This window comes from Emericellopsis atlantica (assembly GCF_019669845.1).
Source record: "Emericellopsis atlantica unplaced genomic scaffold F5Z01scaffold_7, whole genome shotgun sequence".
NCBI lineage: Eukaryota > Fungi > Ascomycota > Sordariomycetes > Hypocreales > Bionectriaceae > Emericellopsis > Emericellopsis atlantica.
The window spans coordinates 340,515-363,967 of record NW_025764709.1 but is presented as its reverse complement, the minus strand read 5'-3'; the positions used below and the strand labels follow the sequence as shown (position 1 = coordinate 363,967).

The window sequence follows — 23,453 nt, the reverse complement described above, 5'->3', positions numbered from 1 at the left end:
GTCAGAGATTGGGGAGCAGTTCGTCTCGCGTGGGTCCCTTGAGGGCATGGCATCTTGTTGGCGATTTGAGTCTTGCTGTTTCCTTTCAATTTCGTATGGTAGGTGTTCGTTCAATGGACCCCAGTTGTCGAGAGGATCTTGGAGAAAAGCGGGCAGGGCTATCGGCCGGTGGCCACGAGAGTCGTTGGGTTTCATGGCGGCTGAGGGTCAAGAAGGGATCGTAGAGGAGTGAAAGGTTTCGCTTGAGATTGGTTCCGGTAGAGTAGTCCAGAGTATCGGTTTGGATGCCTTTGTGATTGTGAATCGGCGAGTTCGGGTAGGATATTTCTAGGCGAGTTTGTTTTAGGTAAAAGTGCAAACGGTAAGATGAGTTGAGAAGAATATTAAGACGCTGAGCCGCACCCTGATGGTGCACGCACGGCTGGAGTGAAGCTCACCTCACCTTATCTGGACAAGGTGAAGTCACAATGAAAGTTGCCGCGAACGAGATTAAGCTTTCGCTCGCACACACTCCGACCACAGCGGACACATTACGAGTACACGATTAAAGAAATCTTCCAGCTTTGGTAAAGTACATCGCTCCCAACGCCTTTCAAACCATGAATGCCCTCTTGGTCCATACAATGCCTGGTATCTTTTGCCTCGTGTCATGCATGTCCCACTCCCAAGTTCGTAACGCCATCGACATTGCCATATTACAGTTACAACCTCGCCGCCAGGCTCCGCAAGTTTGACATCATTCGTTCCATGAATTCCATAGATTCACTCCCCGGAACGTCAGCAAACTGTTGCGTCTCTCCATTGTGAAATTCGAATTGCGATCCCGTCGACGTGGTCGATGCACGAGCCGCTGCTTGATGAGGCGTCATGCTCGGGAATTTGGGGAACGGCACTGGCGTGGTGGAGATTCTATTCCCACCAGCAGCGGGTGATTGAGAGGGCGCGGTCGTCTGCGTTGGCGGAATGACCGCCGTCGGCTGAGCCGACGTTGCCGACGTGGGCGACCCAGGCTGAGACGAGCTCATGGCAGCCAGGAACTTAGCAGGCAGTGGCACGTGCGATTGCTTGGGCGCCGTCCCGTGGGGAGTCGTCCGCGTTGCAGGCGTCGGCATCGGTGTCGGGACGGGTGTCGTTGAGCCAGAACCACGTTGCGACTTGTGTTTTGTAGGCGCTAAGGGTTTTACAGTGGCGGCGCTCGCCGCAAGCGGTTCTGACTTAAATTCAGGCACAAAAACAGCCTGGTGGTGCGGCACCTCAGTCTGAGCCATCATAGGCATGGGCGGTGGAGACGCGATGTTGGGCGTTGGGGGCGGCAACTTCTTCGTATACGAGGGCTTCCTCGCCGCCTTGGCTGCCGCAGGTCGTTTCGAAGCTGGTACGCCGGCAGAAGGTTGTGAAGGACCAGCTACATTGGTCGGCTGTGTAGGTCTGGCTACCATCGTCGGCGGCGACGCAGATGTCATGCTTGAGCGTCTCAATAGTTCCTGAGGATTGGCCATGAGATGGGCTCTCAGGTCACCCTCGAAACCGTTCGTAAATCCGCCCCAAGGTGCATATGGAGTACGATATTTGGACAAGTCCCTAGCCCGTTAGTTGGAAGATCAAACGCGTGCACAATCAGCGTACCTGTTATAGTGCGTCTGGAAGAATGGCCACTTTTCATATGTCATGGGATGCAAAGACCATTGTCGCTTCCTTTGGGAGGACTGCGGTCTCGGCTGGTTTGATCTGGCGGCAACAGGAGGGGGTGTCGGAGTGGCGGCAGGAGCCTGCGCCGGCTTGGGCACAGCGGACGCAGATGAAGGTGTCGACATGGTCATTTGCTGGGGGAATGCTGCAGGACTATGTGCCGGAGCCGGTGGTGAAAAGGCGGCAGGCTGGTGCGTACCAGGAGACGCCGACATTGGAGGTTGCGAGGCCGAGCTCGTTGGGCGCGGCACAGGGCTCTGTGAGTAGCCTTGAGGAGGGTGCTGGGGGTATTGCGGCGTCTGCTGGTAGTTGTTCTGTTGCGACGGCTGTCCCCAGGATGGCGACGAGTGCTGTTGGGCGGTAGGCGCTTGATACGGCTGCTTGGGATTATGATAGTTCATGGGTGTTCTATGCGGCTTGACCTCGAACTGCTGCTGGGCGTACGCAGGTGTTTGACTGTAACCCTGGTTACCCTGCTGTCCCGACTGAGAACCCGGTGGCAAATAATAGTTGTACGAGTTGTTGATCGGACGGGGAGCAGGGGGTTGAGTGCTGGGCGCGAACTGCTGCGCAGTGTAGGTAGGAGCTTGAGGCGCTGAATAGCCGTACGACATTCGTGTTTTAGGCTTGTATTGGTAAGGCTTGGGCTCCTTCTTTGCTGCAGCTTGTGATGTGTTGTGCGTCGTCGACATGCCTGGCGGGTAGACGAAGCTTGCGTTGGTATTGTATGATTGCCTCCGCACGGCCGGATTTGGCACTGCCTTGACAGGCTTGGGCGGCTTAAGCAGAGTATCCAAGAAGTTGGCCTTGGTATTGTGGCGTTGTCTCCTGGGGTCCTCAGTGTACTGCGCTTTGGTATCCGTCGAGCCTTTGCCGATAAAGTGCCAGACCTGATCGTCCTTGGAGAGGTCAACCTTAACCTGCTCGGGATTGCGCTCAAGCACATGGTCATGGAACTCGGCCCAGGTATAACCTGGTGCAAAAACGTCATCCTTCCTTGGCCTCTCGTCCTCGGAGCGTTTGGCGTTCAGCTTGTCCTTGGCCTTTTGCGAGGGTGGTAGAGGGAGGGCGTTGGGTGAGGCCTTGGGCAAGTGGTAGTCAGCTGGATCGGCGACTGCGAGCCACTTCCATTCAATTTCGAGACGATCACCGTTGGGCAAAATGTCCACGAGGAGCATCTGTTCATCGGCGCGATTTTCCACAACGATGCCAGCAAACATATCGCCTCGGAAGTATTGGAGCTGGCAGACGTCGCCCTTATTAAGCTTCGCTGCATGCTCCCGAATGCGTTCATCGTTCTCAAGCGCCTCGCCATCGCGCTTCTTGTCGCGCTTCGTGCGGTGGAAACGGCAGCTGAATTCGAATGCCTGCTCCTTGTACTCGACGCCGTCGTCGCCGAACACCGGGACGTCCTCTTCCTCGATGAAGACACCGGCCGCGGCAGCACATGTCGGATGGTAGGCTCTCGCACATTTCTTCTGCGAGCATTGGAAGCACGCGCCTCTCTTGGAGCGACAATACAGACACTTGAGCTCAGTCCGGTCTTTGTGGATGCCACCCACATTAGACACAATCTCGTGGTCGTCCACCGTGTCGATGTACGTCTCAGGCAGATACAGCGCACAGACGCGATGTGCTTTGCGACCGTCATCGGTCGGCAAGAGTTCCATGGCAGAGATGTCATTCGGACACAAACAGCAAGGCGGCTCAGCCTGCCTCTTCAGCCGCAGTTTGATCTTCTTGACCTTTGGCCCGCCAGCCTTCTCACCGGCCTGTCGCTTTCGCTTTTTAGTGGCGACCTTGATCTTGACTTGGCCGTGCGGCGAGTGAATCCCCGTATCGTCTTCGTCATCTTCTTCTTCATCATCCTCATCCTCGTCAGTTTCTTCGTAATCGGTCTCTTCGCCGCGAAGCTTGCGTTCAATCTCATAAACATTGATCCAGACACTGTCTTGCGCTTGCGCGCATTCGCATCGCTTCGCAATCTTGCCCATCTCCAGCCAAGGCTGAAGCGCAAAGTTGACGGCCTCGGCGCAGTTGTAACCAAGATTATACCCCGAGTGATATCCGTAGGGAAAAGTGACCACGAATTCTCCTGGGTACGACACGACTTTGTTGACCTTGATGTTGTAGTTTTGGAGCAAGTGCTGAGGCGAGATAAGGAAGCCCTTGTGGCGCAAGAATTGGTTGCAAGCCTTCGCATCGGCGGGCCAGATGCTCTTCATTGCATTCTCGAACCGGCGAGCGTCCGCCTGGGAAATGCTGTACCACTGCTTTGGCGCACCAAAGTGCACATAGTTGATGCTGTACAGATCCACATCCTCCAGATGCCACGCAAACGTCGCCTTCCACATGCCAAAGTAAAGGTATGCTGTGTTGACACCAGGAATCTTCGTGCCCAGGACATCCAGCAAGTTGGGCAATTTGTTGAGGTTCCATGCTTCCGTGCGGTCGTCAAAGAGGGTGCCCATCATGTCGGCACCATACAGAGGAGGCGCGTATGTCAAGGTTTTCCAGTATGCTCGCTCCAGTTCTTCGCAACGCTCGGGCGTGTAATCGGAAATGTCCATCTTGTAGTCAAAGTCCTTGAACGCTGCCTCATCAATCATGGCCGACCCTTCGCGCTTCTGGTATTTGCGACGAGCTGACACGGATTGCGTCTTCGCCTTTCCTCCCCGCGTTGTAAACCCCATTTCTGGCTCGTCATGCTCGACCGTCTCCATGGACTCGTCCTCTTCAGCCTTGGGAGATACTGGCGTCATAGGCCGATCCTCTTGAGCCCTGGCGCTTCTTCCACCTCGTCCTCCTGCTCTGCCACCTCGCTTCGGTTTCCGTCCGCGCTTTTTGGGTCCAGGCGGTTCTTGCGGTTTCGGCGCAGGGGCTGCGGCTGCTGACCTTCGGGGCTTCGGCTTCTCGGCGTTGGCTCGTCGCTCGCCACGGCGGGCTGGCGGCTGGTGTTCGCTCTGTTCACATAGCTTCTTCCATCCGGGTACATTATACGAACGGCCGTGAAGTATGTTGACTTGGCGGTATGTGCCGTTGGAGCCCATGATGTCCTGCTTGATGGGTTCGCGAACTCGAAGTGTCTTGACCATTTCGTCGAGGGGTGGCTGCTCGTCGAGCCATTCCTTGGGCGGGACGATTTTGATGATGCCAGACTTCATGCCGTAGCTATTCACCTTGGCCATGAACTTGTCAAAGTCCTTGAACTGGTGCATCGTCGGCTTGAAGATGGCAACGTTGCCCGACCAGTCGGCCGGCAGGACCTCACCAATGTCGTCTTCCACGGGCGCATCGCTTTCGGCAGGAGGTTCGTGAACGGGAGGGGACTTTGTCGTTGAGGATTGCGGTGCTTGACTCGGCGCAGTCAGTGGCGGGCCAGGGAGGATGGGCTCCTCGTCTAAGTCGCTGAGCTCCGAGTCGCTGCCCTCCGATTTGGCCGCATTGTTGCTATCAGGCGGCGAGTGCAAAAAGGCCGGCGAGGCGCCCTGTTCTGCTTTTGCTGCGCTTTGAGCGGCGGCAGCAGCAGCAGACAGAACGCCGAGGGCTTCGGTCGACATGGCGGGAGCGGTTTCGTCGCTACATGCGACCGACGGGAGGGGTGGGTGCGTGCCAGACGGCAGCAGTGTCGATAATTGTTGGTGTTGCTACTTCGGATCGCGGTGTTGTGCTGAACAGAAAAGCACCGTCAATCGGTCGGCAATGAAATAAGCAAGGTGACTGCGGATCGCTCGACTTGGTCGTGGAGTTTGGGAGAGCCAACAGGTTGAGTGAGAGATCAGACTGCAGCGTCAGTCACCGCAGTCAGTGCATGCTGGGAATGTGCAGGTGCAGGCAGCGAGGGCGCCTTCCCTCTGCTCGGCCGACCGGGCGGTTGATGTGATTGGTCGCTGAAGGGGGCTACCCTTTTGGGTAAGCGTAATGGAGCAAAAGCTTGCGCAGGGGAAAGGCAGCGTGGCGCTCATGATCGATGACGACCGCCAGCGAAAGCATGGCTGATGCAGAGATATTGCCTGCAGTTCACATATAAAGTTATTGTCTAGTTACCGACAGACGGCACAGCTTACGCATTTGTTTTCGTGCGACGTTGTCCAAAGATCATTGCGGGGGGCGCATTTGCAGTAATTACAGGGTTACTGATACTCTTAGCTAAATGCGTGCCTCAGGCTGCAGCCCGGCTTGTGCTGCTTGTGGCTGCTGATTGATAAGATCTGATAATGCCCCTGGAAGATCTCCAAGCGAAAAGCCCCTGTTCAAGAAAATAGACCGGACAAGCCCGAGACTGGTAGATATGCTTGAGCATAAGACTGCACTCCATCTATGTACATGTGATAACGCTTCTTTGCATCGCTCATTAAGGTGGAATAAACCACGCAATGCACAGACAGACCTTATTCTACATAAACGTCTCACACCTCTCGTCCTGGGAAGAGGCTATCTCGCTTGTCCTTGACGTCTGGAAGGACGCTGCGGCCGGCCATCGTACCATTCATCCTCATCCGACATGTCTCCATCCGCACGGCGAGGCTGAGTCCTCAGCTTGAAACGCCCAATCTGCTCGCGCACCCCTCCTGCGTCCTTTTGTTTCGATGTCCTTGTCATACCTGCTTTGAGGTCTTCCGTGGGACGAGGAATGCCCCCAAAGACCGAGAAACCTCGCCCTGCTTTGGCAGTTCGAATCTTGGTGGTCCATCGTAGCGATGGCCGCAGTTCATCCTCCGACTGAGACGCAGCATTACAGACGCTCAGGCTCTTCATTGTCGTCCCGAAAAGGGGCATTGGTCTCTTCTGAACATCTGGGCGCTGCTTGCTCTCAATTTGTTGCGGAGTCAACCTCGGACGCCCAGTCTGGTGATAATCAGAAGCGCCAAACGTGAAGACGTGCCCATCCTTGTCGATGGCGATGGTATGGTAGGTTCCAGTAGCAATGTGGACAATGTCGTGCAGGCCTGGAACCGGTACAGGTTTCGTGACAACGATTCCATTGTTTGTTTCTGCGACATTGTGTGGTCCAAGATCTGCTGGCGGTATGCCCAGCGCGTAGTCATCGTACGAGCCCCATGCGCTGAGCTCGCCTCCTACATTACCCTTTGTCGGCTTCAACAGCGCCATTGTGTGAAGTTCGCCCGCGGCAATCCTTTCTACTTCTCGGGGCTCGTCTAGCTTTCTCGCGTGTGGGAATATGTGTCCTTGGCCACCCACACTGAACGCCTTCCGCTCTTTCTCCGTAACGGCCAGCTGACCATGATCATTGCTGCCAAAGCCATAGACTCGGCCAGACTTGTCGACCAAGTAGCTATGACGCGCACCACATGCAGCCCAGTAGATGGGAGTATGACCAGACTTGCCTCCATCAACAGCAATGACGGTCGGTTTCAGCCATTCGCTCGCTTCTTGGCGGATGAATTCCTCCACTTCATCATCTGCAAGGTAATCTGCAGTGTCTTTCGAGTTGACCAAGTCGCCCCGCAAATATTCCTCATCAAGGAAGCGGATGTTTCTGTGAGAGCGAGCGGTCCCTCGGTGATTATGTGCAGAGGTGTCCTTGTCCACGTTCCCAGGTACTTCATGGTCGCTTCTTTTATGATGAATGCCTCGCCCCAATTGTCCGCAGGAGTTGACTCCCCACGAATAGACCCTGTTGTCCATGCCCACAGCAAGCACGTGCTGAGCACCGGCAGCAATAGAAAAGATGTTTTCCAGCTCCCCGATCCGCTTGGGCTTGTAGTCGATCTCGCCAGGCTCGGTGAACCCGACCGGAAATTTCCTAAGCCTGTCCCTTGGATAACCCAACGTTTGGAAGAAGGCCTCGTCGCGACAGCTTATGTATCGTTCGTAACAGAATGTACCCCAGCCATATACATGGCCTTTGTCTGTGAAGGCGAACGATGCATTATTCGTCGCCGCGACAGCCGTCCAGGTCATGTTTCCCAGGTGCGCGAAATCGACCTCCTTGGGCTCACAAGATTCACAGGCCATGCGGTTTGCGCCGTTCGTAAGCTGTGGAGTCGCCATGGCGGCTGTACATGGCCGCCCGAGAGCACCAAATTCGGGATTGCCCCAGGTCAGAATCTTATTGTCCTTCGTCAAAGCAATGCAATGATCCGATCCACAGTCGAAATCGACGACATCTTTGGGCAGATGTTCGTTGAGCTGTGGCTCGAGTAGCTGTGTCGGATTCAAAACCCCGGTCCTCCCTTTACGACCGAGACCGAGCTGGCCGAGCTGACCGTCGCCACAGACAAAGAGGGACCATGGTTCATTCACAACTTCCCTATCCTCGGCGAGCTTGACCCTTTCCGGAGAGTCTGGCTGAGCCTCCGACAGTGATTGCGGAGACGACCGTCGATTTGCTTTGACCGCCGCGTTCACTTGGCTTTCGCGTGGCTGCGGTTCTTTGCCAACGTGTTTGCCTTTCTGGCGCTTTCTAGGTCGAACGGTGTCGGTTGCACCATCGTGTCCAAGCATTCCAGTAGACGTTGCTCTTTTCGGCACGCCTCGAAGCTGCGAATTGTCCTTTCGAGATACCTCCTGGATTCTGTCGGAGACAGGCATGGAAGCCGGAGGGCGTCCGTCGCCGAGCACCGGCACATTTCGAATCTGCCCGTCCTCACCAGAGGTGATCTGCAGTGCTGTAGAAGCGACTGATTGGAGCCCGGTGTTGGCCTCTTCTCTAGGGGTTGATGGTGCCACGGTGACGGGCGTGCTTGTTGCCATTGGTGTTGGGTGCTCCTCAAGCAATGTCACCATGACACCCGAATGTGATGACTTTTGGTCTTGAGCTGTGGCAGTAGCTGTTCCAGTCTTTCCTTTGCCGCGGCGCCTTGACGTCGCTCGGCCAGTTCTGCCATTGGAATCCTCGTCGTCTTCCATTGGGGAACTCTTTGGGCTGTGAAGGTTTGCGACGGGGTATGTTTCCATTCGCGCCATGTTCCATCGAGTGTCCCTTAAGGTAATGCCTTCCGCTTGGGTTGCTGTGTAGATACCAGGATTTGAGCAAGACTTTTCGCGAGGCCGGAGATGTATCCTTAGGCATTGAAAACCGGCGCAAAACGAAGAGGTCCAAGCTGAGAGATGTTTGGCAGTCTTCCTTGCGAGGCACGCTTGCCACTAAGCGTGAGTATGACCATCTTCATGGCAAGATAGGTGAGCTGATGCGATCGCCCACGTTGAGAAGATGGGTTTGCAAGCTTGAGCGATTGGGCTGTCCCGTTTGTGGCAGCGCCAAGCTAACCCGAGTGGCGTTGGAACAGCGGCATTTGCTAGCAAGCGTTGAATTGCACGTTGGAGTTGGGAAACTGCACCATTATCCAAACTTGAATGTAATTACCACAGGCGCAGATATGATTGCGTCCAACAACTAGGCTCTACTCCGTACCAACATTGGACATGAAATACCAAACCCTGCTGATGTGAGCTGTACAGTGTCATACACTGTGTATGATCCACTCACGCACTGTCCATCCGCGTCCCCCCTGACTTGACCCAAGCATCAAAATGCATCCTGAACCCTTCTCGCGCGATTGATCCTCTCCATGACCAGCTCTGCACGCCATCGTCGTGTGCGGCACCGCGACGTGGAAGACTACTACAGCTAGCACACGGCAGACCTTCCGGTCAGGGCTTTGCCAGGCAGGCTGCTCCTGGTCCAGTCGCCAACGGCGTCTAGTCGTCTGCACCTTGCGTGCCTGAGAATTGAAGGCACTTTCGCAAAAGGACTTTTGAAGTCCCAGCGTCGCGCGCCATGAGTGGCTTCCTGATGCGGCAATACGGCCTGAGGCCCCTCCAGTCACTGTGGAGCTCCGCTGTCCAGGACGCCGCACTTTTGACCCGAGGCAAGGCGAGCCCAGCTTATATACATTCTTTTACTACTATTTCACGGTCCCAGCCCTCTTCTGGGAACTCTATTACCGCTCTCTCACAGTCAAGGCAGTCTGCTCGACAACCCTCTGTCAGCCCCAGTATCTCCAGGTATGTCAGCCCGTCATCACCACCTCACCTTACACTTGACATGTGGCGGTGCCTTGTCACGGATGTGGCGGCAGCTGCCCCGCGATGGAGAGCTCCTGCAGGGCAAGATCATAAAGACCCCCCGCCAAACTCCGTCTGGTCCCCTCTTCGATCCTATTCTATATCATCCTCTCCGTCACCTGGCACCAATTGAACTTGGACCAACGTGATTGACACCTTTATCTAGTCTTCTTCCCTCCCGAAGCTGCTCGGCACACGCACGAGCTCGCAGACCCGAAAAGATGACGGACCGCGACGTGCTCCCTGGGCACATCAAGCCCTCCCACTACGTTGTCTCGCTCAAGGACCTCGACTTCAAAAAATGGACATACAAGGGCACTGTCTCTATCGACGCCCAGATCACCGCCCCTACCAAAGACATTGTCCTCAACACTCTTGAGATCAAGCTCCTCGACGCCAAGGTCACAACTGATCAGAAGAACTACGAGACCAAGAAGTTCTCCTACGACGAAAAGGCCCAGCGTGCCACCATCTCTTTCGACGATGAGCTGCCTGTCTCCAAGAAGTCTCGCGTTGTGCTCGACTTTGAGGGTATCATGAACAACGAGATGGCTGGCTTCTACCGTTCCAAGTACAAGCCGACTGTCGAGCCTTCCAAGTCTGTGCCTCGTGACGATGAGTGGCACTACATGCTCAGCACCCAGTTTGAGTCTTGTGATGCGCGCCGCGCATTCCCCTGCTTCGATGAGCCCAACCTCAAGGCCACTTTCGACTTTGAGATTGAGGTCCCCACGGATCAGGTCGCGCTTAGCAACATGCCCGTCAAGTCCACCACCCCCACCAAGGACGGCTGGAACATGGTGTCTTTCGAGACCTCTCCGATCATGAGCACATACCTGCTTGCCTGGGCTGTCGGCGACTTTGAATACGTCGAAAAGTACACTGATCGCAAGTACAACGGAAACCCCATCCCTGTCCGTGTCTACACCACGCGCGGGCTGAAGGAGCAGGGTCGCTGGGCTCTCGAGCACGCCCCCAAGATCATTGACTACTTCTCCGAGATCTTCGATATTGATTACCCTCTGCCCAAGTCGGATCTCCTGGCGGTGCACGAGTTTACTCACGGTGCCATGGAGAACTGGGGTCTCGTAACCTACCGCACCACACAGGTCCTCTACGACGAGAAGACCTCCGACCCCCGCTTCAAGAACTCGGTTGCCTACGTCGTGGCTCACGAGCTTGCTCATCAGTGGTTTGGTAACCTTGTCACAATGGACTGGTGGGATGAGCTGTGGCTGAACGAGGGCTTCGCCACCTGGGTCGGCTGGCTCGCTGTCGACCACCTGCACCCCGACTGGCAGGTCTGGTCTCAGTTCGTCAACGAGGGTATGGAGGCCGCTTTCCGCCTAGACGGTATTCGCTCTAGCCACCCTATTCATGTTCCTGTTCGCGATGCTCTCGATGTCAACCAGATCTTTGACTCGATCAGCTACCTCAAGGGCTGCTCCGCTATCCGCATGTTGGCGAATCACCTTAGTGTCGAGACCTTCCTTAAGGGCGTTTCCAACTACCTCAAGGCTAATGCCTACAGCAACGCCAAGACCAAGGCTCTGTGGGATGCATTGAGCGAGGCTTCCGGCAAGAATGTCGACGAGATCATGCACCCTTGGATCTCCAAGATCGGACATCCCGTTGTCACGATTGCTGAAGAGCCTGGTCAAATCTCCATCAAGCAGTCTCGTTTCCTGTCCAGTGGCGACGTCAAGCCCGAGGAGGACACCACAACCTGGTGGATCCCTCTTGGTCTTGAGGGCAAGAAAGGAGAGGCCGGTATTGCCGCCCTGTCTCTCGAGAAGAAGGAGGATACCATCCGCGGTATCGACGACGATTTCTACAAGCTGAACAGCGGTGCCACGGGCTTCTACCGTGTCAACTACCCGCCGGCGCGTCTGGCCAAGCTAAGCCAGCAGCTCGACAGGCTGAGCACCGAGGATAAGATTGCCATCATCGGGTCGACCGCTGACCTTGCCTTCTCCGGCAATGGTACTACAGCCGCCCTTTTGACGTTCCTCCAGGGCTTCAACAAGGAGACCCACTCTCTGGTTTGGAGCCAGATCCTCGACACCATTGGCTCCATCAAGTCTGTGTTTGGCGAGGATGAGCAGCTCAAGAAGGGTCTCGACAACTTTGCCCTCAAGCTCGTTGACCAGAAGGTCAAGGAGATTGGCTGGGACTTCCCCGAGGGCGAGGACTACCTGGTCGGAATCCTGCGCAAGTCCCTGATTGGCACCGCTGTCGCTTCCGGCCACCCCGAGATCACCGAGGAGGCTCTCAGGCGCTTCGATGCCTGGGCAGAGAATGAGGAGGCCAACCCCATCCAGCCGTCGCTCCGTGCTTCTGTCTGGCGTGCCGGTGTGCAAAAGGACCCCGCCCGCGCCGTTGACATTCTGAAGAAGGAGTGGTTCAACACCAAGTCCATTGACGGCAAGCTCTTCTGCTTGAGCGTCCTGGGCCTCACCAAGGATGCCGACGTCCTGCAAAAGTCCATCATCCCCTTCAACTTCAACACCTCGCCCCCCTCGGACGCCGTTCCCAGCGCCGACATGCACGTCCTCGCCGGGTCGCTCTCGAACAACGTGATCGCCCGCCCCATGCAGTGGGAGTACACCAAGAAGAACTGGGATGCCATTGTCGCCAAGATTGGCAACCCGATTGTCGTGGACCGCTTTGTCAACGTCAGCTTGAGCCGCTTCACCAGCGAGGACGCTGTCGCCGACATTGACTCTTTCTTCGCGGACAAGGACACGAGCAGCTTCAACAGGACGTTGAGCACGGTCAAGGACAAGATTCGCGGACGTGCTGCGTACAAGCAGCGTGACGCTGCCAACCTCAAGGAGTGGCTCAGCAGCCACGGCTACATGTGACTGAATAGCAGCAAACTGTAGCGTATGTAAAAATTAATGATGAAGAGTAATTGTGCTTCAAACACTGGTTCGCTAGATGAGTGACAGAACTCCACTCCTTAAGTACGACGTGCCATCCCCGCTCCATACCGATCTGTACTTCGAACCCCATCTTCCCACCTCCTGTCCCCCTCTGTTTGTTAAGATGGTGCCCCAACTCGCGTCCAAAGACGATGTCCCGTCCATCGTCGCCATCTTCCGCACATGCTTTAGCGATGACTACTTCCACGCCGTGTTCCCGCCCACGGCCACGGGCGACGCCTATCTAACCCAAGCCTTCACCTACTTCATCGACCCATCCCAGCCTGGGCAGATCCACGTCCTGAAAGACGAAAGCGGTTCGTAACCGTTGCATGCTTCACTCCGCTTGCTCCGCTGATGGAAACACAAGGTCTCAAGTCGATGCTCCTCTGGTTCACAGAGAACGGGCCCGAGAAGACGCAGGGCTGGCGCGGACGCGGATGGCCCGCCCCGTATGAAGGGATGAGTTTGGACAAGATACAAGAGTTCTATGGGGCGATGGACGCGCAGCATGACGCCACCATGGGCGGGAAGAAACATGTTTGTGAGTGACATCGCCGCGCCCACCAAGCTTCCATTTATTAACGCAGGTGTAGACATCGAACTGATCATGACCCATCCGTCTGCTCGTGGGCAAGGCCATGCCAGCAAGCTGGTGAGGCATGTGGCTTCTGTAGCTGACGGGCGGGATGTATATCTGGACGCCCAGGGTCACGCCATCGGTCTGTACGAACGGCTGGGGTTCAAGGTTGTAGAGGGCATCAAGATGAGTGAGCTCATGACACCCATGGTTCGGTCATGCCATGAGTGAGTGAGTGCGGTGAAAAAATGACAATTCAATTTCGCTGGGGTGTGTGTGTGTGTGTGTGTGTGTGCCCGTCCAGTACGCTAATCCCAGGAACCAGCCCATGTAAAAACAGACAACGCCGACTACTGCTACCCAACGCCATGCCCGAGACCCATCCACAACATTAATTCGTATCCTCCTGCTCTACCTTGGTGGCAATGGCATCCCACCACGCCCCATGGGCACCACGGTCTACTGCCCCGATCCTCTCGAGAAGCATGCTCACCCCACGCACGCGGTCGACAAACTCACTCAGTCCCAGACTCGCGAGCCTCTCGCCCGCCGTGTTGGCCGCCTTGACCCGCTCACTCGCCGAGCCAGGCGCCAGACGGGCGAGGATGTTGCCCCTCAGCCGAGTAAGGAGCAAGCGCAGCACAGGCTCGCGTGGTTCCGTACCGCGGATGGCCATGTCCTGACTGGCGGTGATCACCTTGGTCACGAGCGCGCGCAGATGCTGCTTGGTGGCAGCAGGCATGCTTCGGCTCTCCATGGCCGCCATGGTGCCGTCGACAATCGTTTCCGTGTTGGGGTGATTAGCCTCCAAGACGCTCATGATCCTGCTGGCCTCCACCTTCCAAGGCGAGCGGACGTCCCGCTTGAGAAGGTTCTTGCATTGCAAGAGCACCGCGCCAACAGTGATGACATGCTGCACAGTCTTGGACACTTCGGACACTCTCTTGCTATCCAGTCGCAGCATCTCAGGGACAGTCTCTTCTTTCAGCGGCAGTGGCTGCGTGAAGATGTCCACCAAGATCTGCGCGTATATGCGCGTGCCTGTTGGGCGAGACTTGGGGTGATTGATCCCCTCGGGATCCCGCCTCTGGACCTCAGCGAGAACCTTGGTCCTCGCTGCTCTCCAGGCCGCTTCCGCAGCGCTGAGGTCAATCTCCCCTGACTCAACCTCCTGCGTGAAGCGTTTCGCCTCGTACTGTGGTGCAGACTCAATCAACTGAGGAGCAGCAACTCGAAGCATGTAGTTGATGTAATCGCACAGCATGATATCAATGAAGCCGCTCAAGGCCTCCACCCTGTCGATCAAGTTGCCATCGCCTAATTTGTTATCCACCAGGTCCTTAACCTCGGCATCTCGGAACGGCGCGCAGAGCTTGGGCAGTAGCCCTGCCATGGCAGAGAAGAACTTTTCATACGAGAAGCTTCCGCGCTCAAACTGTTTCTGCGCGAGCTCGGGATCAAACATCTCCTGGATCAGGTTGTACATGCTGTTGCCGGGCTTGAGCATACGCTGCAGCTTGTCTTTGATCTCGCTAGCCATGAGCATGAAGAAATGGAAATTGACGGCGTTGTCGATTGGCGCATCGCTCTGCATGCTGCCACGCATCTGCTCAAACATGGTGCGTGAAGCATCAGATACTTGCGCTTTGTATTCGCTGATGGGAATCTGGTATTCCTTGTTGATAGCCAGTTCGTGAACAATGCCGCGATTGTCAGGAAGCAGACCGCCAAGACCACCTGGCGACTTGATGGCAATGGCCTTTGTTTGAGTTTGTGCCTGCTTGTTCGACGGGGTGGCTGGAGGGGTGAGCGGCCGCTGAGAGACGTCGCTCTCGCTTGGCGTTGGCTCTGCCACACGGGGTTTCGTATCCCCCGTCTTCTTCTTGGCTCTCCTTGCCTTTCTTGCTTCGGCGACAGCGTCGAAGATCATCTTCTTGCCCGCCTCTTGACCAGCGAGCTTCTTGATGCGCACGATGAGCATGAGCTGACTGTCGCGGATGCTTTGCTGGTACAGCTGCGAGGCCGCGTCGTCCGTCGTGTCCTTGACTGTCTGGAAGATGGCGTCAAGTTCGACGAATTGCATCAACATGACTTCAATCAGGGCATTCGAGTCCCGTGACTTCCAAGCGATGAAGGCGTTGTGAAAGACGGCATATGCTTCCGGCAGCTTGCTGACCAGAGCTGGCGGCACGGTATATCGGTTGGTCAAGGTCAACCGCATAAGGATATTCTCGAACACAATCAACAGGTCCTTGGCCTTGCTGACGAGGTCCTGTAGCTGAGGGTTCTCTAGATCGGCACTAGGTAGTCGATGAGAGGACATGTCGCCTTCGTTGTCCCCATCTGTCTTGGTGGCCAGGACTTGGTTGGGGTGCCCCAAGATCAAGAAGGCGCTCAGGAACGTACGAACAGCAGCCATTTCGCCCACTGATCCAGGATCCGCTTCTTGCAGTCCGCAGGTGCGCAGTAGCCTTGCTGTCGTGGTGAGCACCTTCTCCTCAGCCAGCAACTCCGTGACTGTGTCGAAGGACGTGCTTCTGATGCCATCCACAGAGAGGCCCAGCGAGTTGAAATCGAGCATCGCCCTGCGACGGATGCAACACCTCCACCAACTCGTAATCTTTGCGGCGGCCTCTTCGGAGCTCATCCGACGCCGCGGCTTCGCAGGGCTCGACTTCCTCACAAGGATGCTTTGGCCTCTCCCGCGGTTCCTTGCATTCTGCCTCCTCAGCTCTTCCCGTCTTCGGTCCGCCTCTGCGAGCCTTTCCTCCATTTGCGCCTTCATTTTGGCCTGGTCTGTTTCGCGCTTCTCCTTCATGAGTGTAGCAATCTGCTTCGCCCGCTTCACCTCCTCGGCGCAGTTGGCCACGATCTCTGCCAGATTGCGCTCGCGCGCCTGCTGGGCTGCCAGGGCGCGCTCTTCCGAGGACTTGGTGTCCTTGGATGCGGCCTTTGCCGTGGCAGCGCGCAAGCGCACCTTTTCGGCGTGTGCGGCTCGGTCGGCCAGGCGTGCCTTACGATCTTCAAGGAACGACGTGCGCCTCAAGTGCTGCGCAATGTGTTTGCTCTGATCCCCTTCGGTGGGTAGACTGGAAGAGCATTTGGAATGCGCGGAGGAGAAGCTGTTCCGTCGCGAGGAGGCAGCGGATTCCCGTCGACGAGCGTGCGAGGGGCGATAGAACCGGGCGGCAATGTGTGGTGGAGGGGTGAATACCCTGTCTTCGTGGAGGATGGGGTCATCGTCGTCCTCATCATCGTGCTCTGGTGGCATGGAGAGATCGTAGGTGTCAGTCAACATGCGAAGCTCTGCATCATCGTCGTCGATGACCAGGGCGTTTGGTTCGTTGCTGGGCGAGAGGTCCATGTGGACGTCGAGCGAGTCACGACGCATGGTAGGTGGGCGGCGCTTGTGTCGCAAGTACTGCGAGGTCGAAGTGTCGCCTCGTCGTTGGAGCGATAGGGAAGGCGATGGTATTTATTGCTGCACGGGGTGCAGCAGTCTGACGCTTTCGTAATCGTTTCTGATACCACGCGGGCACGGGGTCGGGAGGCTGGGTACGGAGTAATAATAGTCTGTTTCGCATGCGGCGATCGAGCCAGGCTCAGGTCAGCCTCGACTTAATACGGCCTAGATGATCGTCCGTCTCTGGCGCTTGAAATCTGGTTGTATAAACGAGTGACAGGAGAGACAATGCAACACGGGATGATAGATTACCAGGTAGTGGCTATGCGGATGGAGAAGGGAGAATTGATCGTGGATTGTAAGACTGTTGATACAGGATCACCTGTTTGCTGCGAGTGGGCGGGTGGGGGCGGGATGGACCTCCCTGACTAACACCCTCCTGGCGCAAGGCACATTAGTGTTGTTAATGCATGTCGCGGGTGGAATCTTCGAGTTGCATCGCGCCTCGAGTCCATGTCGCTTTCCCCAGATCATGTCAGATGGACGGGAAGTACTAAGTAGGCTGCGTACTAGGTAGTCTACAGTCGCACTTCATCCGTCACGTAAGGTCCACTTATTGCTGTAGTAGCGTTCCTTGCGATTCTTGCGATTCTTCGTCGCTGATCTTGAAGATACTACGTATTTTCACGTGCACGTTGAACGCGAAACCAAGCATGACTCGCGTCCTTGATTCCCTGCCATTATCGTATTGTCTCGTTGCAACGTCAAGTCACCATCACTGAACAGGCACTGGGACACATGTGCTCTCAATGTATCATGTCTTCATGTTCGTTTCGCACAATGTTAAAAGGCATCTGCGACAGAGGTTGTTTATCCCATGATCATACAGTACCCTCCATCAACACCAAGGTTAGCCCGCGCCCCCCTTGTTCGTATGCTGCATTGCCAATGCGTCCACCTGCCGCTGGACCTTTTCAGTTCAAAACCGTAACGCCTTATCCATGCCCATGTTGCTGTTGTCAAACGTCGAATAATGGTAACTCGTGCACGTCGTATAATAGTGAACCGCCAGTGGCGATTCTTCTGCCTCGTGGCCTATCGGCGAGGCTGGGCAATGGCCATGCTGCCCGATCGCGCTCGTCCAACGGATGGGGTGGCTATTCCCTTGTCGTTCATCCTATGCGTCCACTCCAAAACCGTCTCGTAGCATAGGACATACTGCCGTAAGCTCTGCACCATGCTCAGCCGCTGCTGTCGGAAATCCTCGACTGCCTTTTGGATGAGGTCGACCGACTCATCTCTCAGCCAGGACGTCTCAATCGTGGATGCGCCCATCGACGGCTTCCGCTGGCTAGACGACGGAGTGCGAGAGTGGCCGAAGGTCATTTGTTTGTTGGTGCGCGGAGACACATCATCTCCTTCAGCCATGGCAACATCGCCGTCTGCATCCTGCGTAGATGTCATGGAGCCCTTTACAAGGCGCTGGCGCTTGAGCATGTCAATGACACTGTCCACTGTACAGAAAGTGCCTGTACGGCCACAACCAGCTGAGCAATGCACCAACATGGGGCGCGAGTTGTCATCCGCCTCTGGCTGGTCGTGCCATGACACGGGCAGATGATCTGACGACCTGCGGTTGCCCACAACAGATGGCGTCTCCACAGGCAGAGCCGCTCGTTGCATGACATTCGCGAGCTCCACCAGCGCCAGCAGATGCGACGGTTGCGCAGGTGTGCCAAAGTCGGGCCATGATGAAAAGTGCAGCTGCGTGATCTCACGGATAGGCGCAAAGGGATGGGCCGTGTGAGAGAGGGCAAACTTCCGAATCACGACGTGGGGCGCCTCGGGCTGCGATGTCTGCGAGGTAGTAGGCGATGATGCTGGCGCGTGTACGGACGTCACCGTGTTGGCTCGCCTGCGGCTAATGTCGCCCATGGTACCCGAAGCTGGCGACGCGGAAGAGTCGGAGCGATACTTGTCCATATCAAGCGACGCCTTCTTCTCAGACAGTGGCTTGAGCCGGATGGAACCATAGGCACGCTCTTGCCAGTATGAGTGGCACTTGAGCTGGCCGCCTTCCGACTCGGCAGTGAGCATCACGATGACGCGCACATCCTGATCCCATATGACGGACCAAAAGTCCTACACTTGTTAGCTTCATGTATACCAGCTGGGCAAAAGCGAGCCGCTCACCTCAAAAGTCGCCGGCAATGGGCCCTGTGACGCGATGTACCGCTTGTTGCTCATCGATGATTTGATGTGACTGGCGTTGACGTAATCGCAAGATTGTGATTCTTTGTGCAGCCTGACACGCGCGTGCTCGAAAGGTAGAATATCCTTGTAGCGGTTCTTGCCACCCTTTTCCACGCCACAGAGCTGGACCGTCTTCTTCTGCTGGGCTGTGTGCGGATCGAACGCGGCGTACGCCGTCTGCATGCGTGACTTTTCCTCCTTCTCAATGTTCAAGAACTTCTCTGACACCATCTTGCCTTTGTCGGATTGCGACGAGGCTCGACGAAGCCAGAGAGGTACCTGGGATGTATCGAGACCCTCGGGACGTGACACCTGAAATTGGCCGACACCATCCGCCAAATCCATGTTCTGTCGGATATTTGAGAAGAATGGATTGGTACTGCCGGTACCCATTGGCAGAGAGACGCCTCCAATGACAGGTGCTATACCGCCGCCGGCGCAGCTCGACTGTGTTGCGTCTCCCTTTTGTGATTCCGAGTCCACCAATTTCGGGTGAGTCTCCTTGAACCGCATGAAGCCACCTTTCAGGATGACAGTTTTGCCCGTGTAGCCCTCGCTCGTAAACTTCTTGATCATGTTTTGCGCGGTAACAGCATCCTTTTGGTCTGATGAGTGCGAATCGTACACCACGATGGCGCTCATCTTCCGCCAGTTCGCAAACTTTGCCGAGCCATGTCCACTCTGAAAGGTTTGCTGCAGTTTCTGAATGTTGAACGTAGCGCGCTTCAGCAGAGTCGTGGGGATGCACAGGTTCAGGGCACCCTTGATACGCGATGCAGCGTAGTTCTGTGCTGATCGGATATCGAGGATGAGGAGGTGGTCTTCGGGCATGCTTTTCATCATGTCCTTGAGCTCATCTCCTGGAACCATAGCCGGACCAGATCCCTCTGCTCCGTTATGCGGCAGGGTCGCAGCTCTTGCCAAACCTCCCATGCTCGGCGACGGAGGCTCCATCTTATGTTCCATCAATGACAGACGCGGGTCGCGATCTTCCGCCCTTGTCAGGTTAGTGCGATGCTGCATGCCGCTCATTGGCTGAGGCGACTCAAAACGTGGTTGACTAGTTAGTGTCGGGGGCAAGAAGAGTGATGACTCCGAAGTGCGCTTCGAGTCAGCCGAGACATACGCGGAATCGTGCGAGGCGGTATCGTGGTCGACATCCATCTTGTGAGGCTGGGGTGCGTAGCTCGTAGATCGCGTAACAGACATCTCGGAGCCAATATCGCTGGCATGTGTGTGCCATCTTGACGGGCGCGGTCTCTTGAAGACTGGATTCGGCGTCAATGGGCCGTTGCCATGGCTGGCTCCGAGCGAAAAGGCGTTTGCTTTATTCAAATCAATCTGCTTCCTGAACGCCTCAAAGTCAGGATTGGCTTCAAGCGGGACCTGGGTCTGTATCGCAGCGCCGAAAGACTTCACCGACGATGTCGGTGGGCTCCATGCGTTTCGTCCTGGACCCGAGGACTCTTGGGGACTGTTCGTAGAATCTACAACGAGGCCGAAGTAGTTGGGACTTGATGGTCGATTATCGGCACCTCGATTTGGTGACGATTTGGGCGGATGGTGCTGTCCGACCGAGTGGGGGCCGCGGGGCGATGCCATGGGAGTCGTCGAGTTGCCGCCTTTGTTGGATCGGTGGCAGTTTGAGGATTGGGAGTGTGGGTGTGCATGCGAAGATGCGGCGAAATTAGAATAGGCTTGTGTGTAGCCATGCGAGCTGCCCGTCGGGACAGCCCTACTTGCGGCCTTCATGGTGTAATGGAGATCGGGCGCGGCGTCGTGCATTGTTTTGTGACGGGTTCGAATTGCTGTATCGGCAAGTTACGGGGCGACTAAGATTGTGAAAGTCGAATCGAGGTCTCTCGACAACTTCATAAAGCCATGGTGGCGTCTCGGGTCATGAAAGGCGATGGTTGCTGTCAAGTTGAGGAAAAGAGCACAGCCCAGGCGCTGGCAAATGCCAAGAAGGAAGAAGTGAAGCAAGATGGCGGTCCAGCGGGGGAAAAAAGGTTTTGGTATCGCAAGACGGTTAAGGACAAGGCGCCCTGACGTGACCAGCTGTATGTGGCAAAGATTACCAAGACAGGCAGGGCTGAGATTCTGAGGCGAGGAATATCAGCCTCTGGAAACAACTGTGTGGCAAGAATCGGGTCGCCGCGGTTGTCACCTCGAGCTAACTGACAATACTGGTCGCAGCGGCGCGAAAAAACGGGAATAATAGGCGTCAGAGGATGACGCGAGCTCCAAAGGTTAATTAAACAATGGAACGGCTCAACAAGCTTTCTCAGGCAAGGCAGTCGGGAGCTGCGAAGAATGATGAAAGAACCAGGTGAGAAGAGGTGGTGAGGTACTGATAGGGGTCCTGCGTTCCAGGTACTACCTTACTAACGCGGAGCAGAGCCGTTGCGTCAGAGGCAAGAAGAATACAATGAGGACGCTCCTGGCGGCTTGGATGCTTTCAAGGTCGATGGCCGTAGATGAGGTTGGTGCAAGACGTTTGCCTCTGCGCTGGTCGAAATTGAACAGAGTCGGCCCACGACTCAGCTCCTGGGGACAAAGGAATCCGAAGAAGCTTGATGGAAACTATAGTACCTTAAGGATGAGCAGTTTCCTACCGTTGCAGAGCCCACGATTTTAGGGGTCCCCTCCACGATTGGCAGACTGGATGCGTGGGTGTGTCGTCTAGGCCTGTAATGGAGGGGCCGAGGGGGGTAGTCCTGCGTGGTTGGGTGGTGAGAACGGTGGGCAAATGAGCGTCGAGCTCAGGAGCGATCCTCTCTCAACGACAGGGTTCAAGACTTGCAGGGCAAGTACTTCGATAACGAGGCGGTTGCACGGAGTAGATCGGCAAGGACGTCGTCTGCAGGCTTGTTGCGCTAAAAAGTACCCCGAAGACGAGGAATAATAACAAAAGGAAGCTGTTCCAGACTTCCAATGCTCACGAGGATAGACAACTTCCGGGCCAAGAGGTGTTGATCGGGTGGTGTGGTGGGCGCAGCAGATACGTAGCGGGTACGTCGTCGCACTGAATGATGATCTTTGCTCTGGTCTGCTACGTACGTAGTACCTTGTATTTATGAGTGCGCTGCTACGAGAATGAAATGCACAAACAGCAAGCCTATATTATTTCGGTGAGATGTAGAAGACGTATCCGACCAGAATTGGGCTGTGTGTTTTCGTCTTCAGGCTGCAACACTCACGAAATTTCATGCTCTTTCTGCTCAACATCGATAGTTTACCATGCCTTGACTCGCTTTACTATTCAAACAAGGCACGACGTTAACCGCCTTTTGACAACTGGCCGTCTCCTTGAGAATCTGGCCAGCCACCTTCAAGTCTCCCGTGTTCTTCGAACTGGAACAATCAGCAGCCCGTCGTCATATAATGCCCCACTAGGAAACCACGCTTGACATCTGGCCAATCAACGCAGAGGTGGCGCTGCGTTCCGACGTCACTGAGCCCAGCAAGCGCCATTTATAGACTAGCGCCCACATGACGCCGTGGGCGTTCCGAGTCGAGACCGTTGAGAGACCGATTGATCATCCCCCCATTTGATCAACGTTGAAGGAGGTGTTGGTCTTCAAACCCCGATGCGTGGAATTGGAAACCATCATTATTGAGCTCGTCTCGTTCTAGATGGCAGACACGAGACTGATTAATTGTCACAATTACACCTGCTCACCCTGTGTGTCATCGCGCAACACCCGGCGCAAAGTGTAGCAGAACTTCAGAAGCGCAATGACGTAGTTAATCCCCCCTTCCAAGATTGAGGGTGAGAGCCGCACCTGCCATGCGCCAGGTTCACCCGCCCAGGCTGCCGCCCTTCACCGCCAGTATCACGTTTCACCCGCTTGCAGGCTGCTGCCCTTGCCCACATTGCATCTGGCATCACCTCCGAATCAGCACATACGTCTCCGCCCGCGCTGGTCACAATTATGATGAGAATCTGATCGAGTCACGGCCGTTGTCTCAGTTGCTAGCAACTTGCTATTCTAGTCTTGAGGGTTTCACCCCACCATGGTAGGTACGTATGCGCCGGGCAGTGCTCCGGCGGCCCACCTCAAGACCTCTTGAGCCTCAACTTATCATGCACGCCTCGAGGCGCGACCTCGATACATATCCAAGTTTAGTCCTGCTCGACTCAGACTCCGGGCGTTTCCACATAGTCCATGGCCATTTCTGACTAGTAAAGTACTACGTATATCAAGTTGAGTCAAGACGCTTGTCTTATGCAGTCTCCAGACCAAACCGGTCTCTCAATCTCTTCGCCGCGCCGCCTTGAGGGCACATGTCGCATTGCGAGATACTGATGCAGAGCCGAGAGGGGATCGACTCGTCATGCGATTACGCCCTTCGACTCGGTGAAGCCCATCGCTTCGCCAAAGCTGAGAAGCGGCAAACCCCGACAGTCTTGTTGTCCAGCCATTCGCAAAGGGGCTGGTCAGCAGTCGGAATGCATGCCCTGCAAAGGGCGGGCGTGAGACGGGACTGCAATTGGGGGTCACGGCATTCTGGAATTGCCCAGGACCCTGACGTCTCGCGTGCCGCTCACTCGCGCTTCCTCGTGCCTATA

The 23,453-nt window shown here is 55.8% G+C and overlaps 6 protein-coding genes across 6 annotated transcripts; 2 read left to right on the top strand and 4 right to left on the bottom strand.

The window, feature by feature from the left end:
- Positions 1 to 701: 701 nt before the first annotated feature.
- On the bottom strand, positions 702 to 5,249 carry F5Z01DRAFT_618518 (uncharacterized protein; the record flags this gene model as incomplete). The annotated part of the gene is made up of 5 exons (XM_046261038.1): positions 702 to 1,154; positions 1,254 to 1,581; positions 1,627 to 1,728; positions 1,795 to 1,957; positions 2,222 to 5,249. 5 exons carry the CDS (start codon positions 5,247 to 5,249, stop codon positions 702 to 704), a joined length of 4,074 nt encoding a protein of 1,357 aa, XP_046120221.1.
- Positions 5,250 to 6,123: 874 nt separating this feature from the next.
- F5Z01DRAFT_672291 (regulator of chromosome condensation 1/beta-lactamase-inhibitor protein II) lies at positions 6,124 to 8,406 on the bottom strand (the record flags this gene model as incomplete). The annotated part of the gene is made up of 1 exon (XM_046264797.1): positions 6,124 to 8,406. The coding sequence occupies one exon, from the start codon at positions 8,404 to 8,406 to the stop codon at positions 6,124 to 6,126; it is 2,283 nt and encodes a 760-aa protein (XP_046120220.1).
- Positions 8,407 to 9,941: 1,535 nt separating this feature from the next.
- Positions 9,942 to 12,584, top strand: F5Z01DRAFT_634618 (putative aminopeptidase; the record flags this gene model as incomplete). The annotated part of the gene is made up of 1 exon (XM_046262074.1): positions 9,942 to 12,584. The coding sequence occupies one exon, from the start codon at positions 9,942 to 9,944 to the stop codon at positions 12,582 to 12,584; it is 2,643 nt and encodes an 880-aa protein (XP_046120219.1).
- Positions 12,585 to 12,768: 184 nt separating this feature from the next.
- On the top strand, positions 12,769 to 13,455 carry F5Z01DRAFT_672289 (acyl-CoA N-acyltransferase; the record flags this gene model as incomplete). The annotated part of the gene is made up of 3 exons (XM_046264796.1): positions 12,769 to 12,961; positions 13,015 to 13,188; positions 13,241 to 13,455. 3 exons carry the CDS (start codon positions 12,769 to 12,771, stop codon positions 13,453 to 13,455), a joined length of 582 nt encoding a protein of 193 aa, XP_046120218.1.
- A 160-nt stretch (positions 13,456 to 13,615) lies between these two features.
- Positions 13,616 to 16,615, bottom strand: F5Z01DRAFT_618669 (IQ calmodulin-binding motif domain protein; the record flags this gene model as incomplete). The annotated part of the gene is made up of 1 exon (XM_046261045.1): positions 13,616 to 16,615. The coding sequence occupies one exon, from the start codon at positions 16,613 to 16,615 to the stop codon at positions 13,616 to 13,618; it is 3,000 nt and encodes a 999-aa protein (XP_046120217.1).
- A 779-nt stretch (positions 16,616 to 17,394) lies between these two features.
- Positions 17,395 to 20,953, bottom strand: F5Z01DRAFT_503885 (uncharacterized protein). Its single transcript, XM_046260302.1, has 2 exons — positions 18,821 to 20,953; positions 17,395 to 18,769 (listed from the first exon to the last, which is right to left on the bottom strand). Exons 1-2 carry the CDS (start codon positions 20,663 to 20,665, stop codon positions 17,723 to 17,725), a joined length of 2,892 nt encoding a protein of 963 aa, XP_046120216.1. The 5' UTR covers positions 20,666 to 20,953; the 3' UTR covers positions 17,395 to 17,722.
- Between the last annotated feature and the right edge of the window lie 2,500 nt (positions 20,954 to 23,453).